General features: G+C 36.1%; 2 protein-coding genes across 2 annotated transcripts; one reads left to right on the forward strand and one right to left on the reverse strand.

Annotated features, from left to right (window-relative positions):
* Positions 1-644: 644 nt before the first annotated feature.
* Positions 645-4,433, forward strand: tmbim4 (transmembrane BAX inhibitor motif containing 4). Its single transcript, XM_056257435.1, has 7 exons — positions 645-835; positions 1,417-1,525; positions 1,641-1,746; positions 2,974-3,007; positions 3,108-3,225; positions 3,640-3,685; positions 4,072-4,433. The coding sequence occupies exons 1-7, from the start codon at positions 745-747 to the stop codon at positions 4,276-4,278; spliced, it is 711 nt and encodes a 236-aa protein (XP_056113410.1). The 5' UTR covers positions 645-744; the 3' UTR covers positions 4,279-4,433.
* Positions 4,434-5,248: 815 nt separating this feature from the next.
* Positions 5,249-6,644, reverse strand: vhll (von Hippel-Lindau tumor suppressor like). The gene is made up of 3 exons (XM_056257436.1): positions 6,429-6,644; positions 6,220-6,351; positions 5,249-6,125 (listed from the first exon to the last, which is right to left on the reverse strand). Exons 1-3 carry the CDS (start codon positions 6,607-6,609, stop codon positions 5,953-5,955), a joined length of 486 nt encoding a protein of 161 aa, XP_056113411.1. The 5' UTR covers positions 6,610-6,644; the 3' UTR covers positions 5,249-5,952.
* Positions 6,645-7,960: the final 1,316 nt, after the last annotated feature.

Below are 7,960 nucleotides of genomic sequence, written 5' to 3' on the forward strand. Positions count from 1 at the left end.
ATATGATCATCCTCGTGTGAGAGACCCCCATCCTAAAATGTTAAATTAATATTATAATCGGAAATTAGCTTCTATTAAGTTACATTGTTGTATTTTTCTAGTCACTATAGTAATGTGTTCTGTTAAATATATTATTTATTTATTTAATGTGTACTGTTAAATATATTATTTATTTATTTATTTAATTTCAATCAGGATTTGTATCTATATTATTCAACAATTGTTTTTATTTATTTTAAAGTATTTAATAGACGTATAACTAATATATGTTAATCACATTTATATTTATTTTAAGATAATTTATTTATTTATTTATTTAAATCATTTTATTTATTTATTTATTTAATTTCAATCAGGATTTGTATCTATATTATTCAACAATTGTATTTATTTATTTTAAAGTATTTAATAGACGTATAACTAATATATGTTAATCACATTTATATTTATTTTAAGATAATTTATTTATTTATTTATTTAAATCATTTTATTGTGATGAATAATTATATTTTAATCATTTTATTTTTTATTTATTTATTTTTACGTTTGTTTGTTTTTTTTACTTTGTCTTCCACGTACCACCTTGCTGGTTTGGGACAATCCGCTAGGTGGCAATAGCACATCTTTGAGCTACGGAATGTTTACAATATAAACCACCAAAAGAAGAAAAAAGGCAGACGACGGAAGAGACCTTTGGATTATCACAATTTGTCAGTAAATGATACTCGTTAAATACGATCAAACATGAATGAAGAGAAGTATCCGCGATCATCTATTGAGGATGATTTTAATTATGGCACGAACGTCGCGACAGCGAGTGTGCACATCCGGATGGGTGAGTTAAGCCGATGTTTACAATAAAAGTCTACGTAATCAGTAATGCAGTCAGTATAATACTAACGTTATGACTTGGAAAGGATAAACATGTGAAACAGCTAGAGCGGGGTTCCTATTTTATTTACATTTATTTCACTTGGTTTCATCATAAGGCACACAGGAGACATATGGCGCACACTATATAAATCAGCTGTCACGAGTCGTTGGATTCCTTATTGATTTCACAATGTCATTATTAGTTTTATTAGAAATGATACAGTTTCTTAAAAATGTTGCCTGTAGTTGTCAAACCTGCTTATCGAGGTTTTGTGTGAATGATAGACGCCTTGTTTGAGAATAAATAAACCCTGTCTAGCTATAATATATGTAAATATATAGAATTCAGTTCCACGAAACCTGTCTCTAACCATATCCATATTTTTGAACACAATAAGTAAATTGTACCTAACAGTTTTTTTTTTGTAAGTACATAATAGTTAAAGACACCTAATATAAAGTGTGACCTTATAATTATTTATTTACTACATGTGTGTGTATATATGGTTGAGGAGTTGACGCTCAAATCATATTTCTCTCTAGATTTCCTCCGCAAGGTCTACACCATCCTTTCACTGCAGATTATCATCACCACTGCTGTATCTGCCCTTTTCATGCTCTGCAACCCCATTAAAACATTTGTGCACGAAAGGTAAGACCACATCCTCCCTGTGGATTCACCACATCATTGTGGCTGATAGATATAAAATACACTTTAAGCTGTGTAAGTAAGTATATTATTGTGAACCACTGCATTAATTTTTCAGTCCCGCTCTGGTGCTGATATCTGCTATCGGGTCCCTTATCCTGCTTCTTGCATTGGCTGTGTACCGTCACCAGCACCCCGTCAATCTTTATTTGCTGTTTGGATTTGTGAGTATATACCTCAAAACAAGATTTTAAGTATGATATACACACTCACTGGCCACTTTATTAAGTACAACTGTTCAACTGCTGGTTAACGCAAATATCTAATTAGCCAATCACACGGCTGCAACTCAATCCATGTAGACATGGTCAAGATGATCTGCTAAAGTTAAAACTGAGCATCAGAATGGGGAAGACAGGTAATTTAAGTGATTTTGAATGTGGCCTGGCTGTTGGTCTGAGTATTTCAGAAACTGCTGATCTACTGGGATTTTCACGCACAACCATCTTTAGGGTTTACGGACAATGGTCTGAAAAAGAGAAAATATCCAGTGGTTGGCAATTCTGTGGGACTGCCTTGTTGATGTCAGAAGTCAGAGGACAATGGCCAGACTGGTAGCTGATAGAAAGGCAACAGTAACTCAAATAACCCCTCGTTACAACCGAGGTTTGCAGAAGAGCGTCTCTGAACATACAACACATCGAACTTTGAAGCAAATGGGCTACAGCAGCAGAACACACACCGGTGCCACTTCTGTCAGCTAAGAACAGGAAACTGAGGCTACAATTCACACGGGCTCACCTCACAGACAATAGATGATTGGAAACAACGTTGTTGCGTGTTCTGATCAGTCTCGATTTCTGCTGCGACATTCAGATGGTAAGGTGTAAACAACATGAAAGCATGGACCCATCCTGCCTTGTATCAACGGTTCAGGCTTCTGGTGGTGTAATGGTGTGGAGATATTTTCTTATTACCAATTGAGCATCATTTAAACACCAGAGCCTACCTGAGCATTGTTTCTGACCATGTCCATCCCTTTATGACCACTGTGTTCCCATCTTCTGATGGCTACTTCCAGCAGGATAACGCGCCATGTCACAAAGCTCAAATCATCTCAAACTGTTTTTTTGAACATGACAACGAGTTCACTAAACTCAGATGGCCTCCAGAGTCACCAGATCTCAGTCCAATAGAGCATATCTTTGGGATATGCTGGAACGGTAGATTCGCATCATGAATATGCAGCAACAGCGTGATGATATCAATATGGGCCAAAATTTGAGTAATGTTTTCAGCACCTTGTTGAATCCATGCCACAAAGAATTAAGGCAGTTCTGAACGGGGTCCAGACTGGTACAAGCAAGGTGTACCTAATAAAGTGGCCAGTGTGTGTACATATTACATATTTATGAAGTATTATAATGTAATGGCTGTACATGTTTATGCAGACTCTGCTGGAGTCTCTGTCTGTAGCCACTGCAGGTAAGTTTATGCATTTTCGTAATTGATAAACATCCAGTTTCATAATATTATTGGACACCTCCGTGATGGATCATCTGATACCGTATTTTTCTGCTTTCAGTGTCATTTTATGAGTACGCAATAGTGCTTCAGGCCTTTGTGCTCACGTCTGCCGTGTTCCTGGGTCTCACTGCCTACACTTTCCAGTCTAAAAGAGACTTCAGCAAGCTCGGAGCCAGGTAATTCTCTCTTCCTCATCCGCTCAAGGCCCAGATCTGTCACATTCATCACAGTAACTGAGTGCAAGAATGATTGTTTTAATCCATTTACTCCTGAATCCATGTGGAATGGTGTTCTTTGAGTCAGAAATAGTCTCTGGAGAAACATTCTTCTTTCCAGTTATTAAATTGAAATGTAACAAAAATAACGGGGCTCCATGAGTCATAACTCTGTTTTTTTGATGTGGTGCATGGCCCGCTCGTCGGCATGGGAGAAGTGAATGTCTTTTGTGAGGAGAATTGAAGATTTTTTGCATCCATATTATTGTTTAATAGACAACTTGATGCAACAGTTCTGGCTCTGTCCTTCAAATTGGTTTTGTGTATTAATAATGCACTTGCAGAAAAATCCTAATTGGTCATTTTTATCTTTAGTCTGTTTGCTGGCCTGTGGATCTTGATCATTGCAAGCTTTATGAGGGTGAGTCTGAGGCCTGTCAATTGTATAACTGAATGTTCTGGAAGTAATAGAAGTTAAAACTGTACTTCTGTTTGAGTATTACTTCCATTCTAGGTATAAAATATGAACAAAATATATTTTAAATAATAAAATATAAAAATAAATATATATATATATAGTTAAATATATAGTTCATATATAAAAAATATCTATATATATATATATATAGTTATTTAATATATATTATTTATTCTTTGTTATTTAATTTATTTTATATTTATTCTATGGAATGATTTTCTTCTTCAATTGTAATTAACATTATCAAATGAAGTGAGTTTGATTTGTACTGAAACCCGTAGCTTTGTGGTCAAGTCGCACAATTTGATTCACGCCAAACTCTCCTTCAGCTTTTCTTCTACAACGACACAATGGAGTTGGTCTTCGCCGGGGCTGGAGCTCTGCTGTTCTGCGGGTTCATTATTTTCGATACCCACTTGCTGATGCATAAGCTGTCCCCCGAGGAACACGTTCTGGCATCCATCAATCTGTACCTGGACATAGTCAACCTGTTCCTGTACATCCTGCGCATTCTCGACTCCATGAAGAAACACTGAATGTTGTGATGCTCTTCTTCAATTTCAGAGGTGAATCTGGGTGCAGTGCTGGGAGTGGTACAAAAATATTATACTTTGATTTTCTTTAACTTAAATTTTGACACTGTTTGAACTAATCGAATTATAATGTATTGTTAATTAGAATCCAAATTAAGTGCAGATCTCTGCAAAAAAAAAAAAAACATTGTGAATCATAGTATGAAATATTTATATATGATAAAAAAATCTGTAAAAATACATGCACTAAATATAAACCATTAAATTCTTTGCAGTTTTTCTTTTTTTGCAATGTTCAGAATTATTGGAGTGTGTGTGCTATAGAGTCTATAGACTGTCTATTTGGGCATTAACAGCAAACTCCCCTGATTTTGGTTCATTTTTGGCATAATATTAGATTGGCATTGAGTTGATGCTCCTCGTGACACTGCTAGTGTATTGTAATTTCCCCATGTTTGCAAACCAGCTGTGAACTTTCAACTTGCAAAGTTGTAATTGTAATTTAATGGCCAAATGTGAATGTTTCAAATATGATTGTACAACTTAACTTGGTGTTGTTGATTGGATTCCTCTGTTTTTGAATGTAGTGTGACCTATAATCCATGGTAAATTTTTCATATGTATTTAGGTGTTGTTGTGAATCAGTGTTATAGGGATAGTTCACCCAAAAATGAAGATTCTGTCATCATTTACTCACCCTCAAATTGGTAACCAGACAGTTGACAGCACCGATTGACTTCCATGGTATTTGGAACAATTTGACGGTGAGTAAATAATGACAGAATTTTCATTTTTGGGTGAATTATCCCTTTAATGGTTTGGGAACAAACGTTACGAGAAGCCTGCAATATTTAGTTTAGTTTGGATGTGTTAATGGAATGTTTATGATTTTAAAGTAACTAGACACTTTGACTTAAAAGGCCCGAATTACATGAAAGTTATAAGAGCTGCAAAGAAACCACAACACAAACATCTTGAAAATAACATTTTTTTTTTTATTTGCAGCAGTCTTTGGTGTAACAATATACTGTTCACTAAATAAACATGATTTTAAAGCAGCATGCAGTTAGTTTCAAAAGCATCAATAAATATAAAACATTATTCAGGGATCTCTGTATGCCTGTACCCAAAGTGCAATATTAGTCATAATAATATTTATCATAATATAGAGAAATATTGCTCTTGGTTTATTTTTAAAAGGGCAAAATTGTCACGTATGAAATAAAAACTGAGATTGTTTATAATTTAATGTTATTTGGAGTAATAACAATAAAATATTTTACCCTGTATGTGTTGTCTTCATATACAACAGTTAGTTACTATCCTTGAATTTAAATGGTTGAGCGGAATTCCAAGAGTGATGATATCCTCCAAAAGCACTGGGACTTTTACTATATTAATCCAATCATTCCATCTTATTTTATGTAAGTGGTATTTATTTATTTGCCACAACATACCCGTGATGTTTCAGTTGTTTAATAGGTAGAACCCAATACTACAGTGCTCTTATTAGGAAATTGAAATGAAAGTGCTGATGCCCTGTCGTTGCATAGAATAACAACTTGTCCACATGTTCAAAGAAAGTGAAACTATGAGCTTCTGCATACTTTCACACTTTGAACATCTGATATCATAAATGATTTCTGCTCTCTAGTTGACCGGGAGGAGGGAAATGGATCAGTCTGCACCATTTACTGACATTTTGGCAGATAACATCTTAATGTCTCTCAGTAGATCGGGTTCACGACTGATGTCTTTTCTCAAACAGTCGGGGATTTCCAGCTTGCAGATGTCTTCTTTTCTCACCATACTCCGGATCAACCGTGCACAATATTCTTGTAATGAGTACACTGTCAAAAACAGAACATAGATATCTATTTGAAATGAAACTAGTGTACATGTTAGTGCATATGAAGCATCATGAGATGAAGGATGGACTCGCACCTGGTGCAGTCACACACACAGACTGGTACTGCGGGTATCCGTACTCATACTGCGCTTGAGTTGGAAAGTAAACTTCACTGAGGTTAGCCAGCAGTTTAGCTCCGTCAGATGCTCTGAAGATCCACGGATGAGCTGGAAAAAATACTTGCTTTAGTACAAAGTGGAGCGACAAACCGGATAGGTTGCTAATTCTACGGTAACGAACTTACTCAGGTACGTGTTCATCTTGAGCGTTTTCCCCGGTTTTATGTCGCCGTAAGATACGGGTTTTCCCGAGAAGTTTAGCCACCATGCTTTGGCATTTCGACTGGATTTGTTAACAAAGGAGATAAATGTTGGATCATCCGAGTTGAGAGATTTCAGGGGTGCGGGCACTTCCTGTTCAGCCATAGTGCTGCTGGCTGTTACGGAACGTGGATGCAGTGACACTGTATCACTGATAGGTGGCAGGATTACACCCTCTTTTGCATGGGACATAGAGACCTTATTCGGAGCAGCGCCATGACAGGTAGCTATGAAGTGAAAGCGAGACTGAGAAGGGTTAGAGACTAGACTTGCCGAGTTTTCAATGCCATTCGCTGTTTAAAGCTTCTAGATCACTTATAATATTTCACAGCTCGTGTTTTTGTCTACTGAAATTTCTTGGAAAGATATTTTCACGGTGTGTCGTCGACAAAACAATCCAAAAACACATTAAATAACAGTACAACCCACTGAAGAGAATACAGCCACACACAAAAAATCAAAACAAAGATGGTGCTGCTGGATTTTCAACCTTTTTTTCTTTATCTGTTTTTTTATTGCATAAATTATTATAATTCAGCACAAAAATAAATAATACAAATTAAACTAGTGAACATGACAGTGTTCACTCAATGACAGTGAACATGTGGGGATACAGAGAAAAGTAAAAAAAAAAAGAACAATTACAATTTGCTTAAAACGTTTTCAAAACTTTTTTTATTGTAGAGGGTTTTCAATCTGTACAGAGTACCCAAGAACCCCAACCCCAATCATTTTAAATTGTTTACAGTATGTCATTTTTGCCATGTCAATAATGTTGGAAATGTTACCAAGTAATTGTTGGAGCCTAAGATATTAAATCAGGGCTCATTTAGGTCATTAGCTTCTCAAATTAATCTCCACTGCCACAGACCCTTCATTTCTGGATCATATGCATGTCTGCACATGATTTGGGATTGAAAACCAAGTAAGAGGAGTTCCATTTGGTCTCAGTTTTAAAAGTCACATGATTTGCCAGCCATACTCCTGGATCCCCCCTCACCCGCTCTGTTCAGAAAGACTCAGGGAGAGATGGGATGGAGAAATCCACTTAAAATTCCAGGGTGGCTGGTTCTTGAAGGATGGGGGCACTCAGAAATTCTTGCGTGATGACAGCGAGGCTTTGATGTCGGTGTTTTTGTCTCTGGAGAAGCAGGGCAGGGCTGTCTTGAGACAAGAGCAAAAGATCCTATTCTCTAGAGACACTGATTCACTTTACAGCTCAGACTATACACACAATCATATAGGCTGGGAGTTTTAAAGCACACTATCCATGTAAATGTGATTGCATTTTAAAGTCTTAGTGAAGTGATTTATTTAGTTAAGAGTCTTATAACTGCACTTTATCCCACGCGTCTGGAAGATGCTCTGCTAATTCGTTTTCCTATACTCCTTTTTTTTTTTTTTTTGCAATTCCTGTTTAATTTTCCTTGCCTTTATTTATAGCATTTCACCATAT

This window comes from Rhinichthys klamathensis, unplaced genomic scaffold, assembly GCF_029890125.1.
Source record: "Rhinichthys klamathensis goyatoka isolate OS25496 unplaced genomic scaffold, OSU_Roscu_1.1 h1tg000139l_1, whole genome shotgun sequence".
NCBI lineage: Eukaryota > Metazoa > Chordata > Actinopteri > Cypriniformes > Leuciscidae > Rhinichthys > Rhinichthys klamathensis.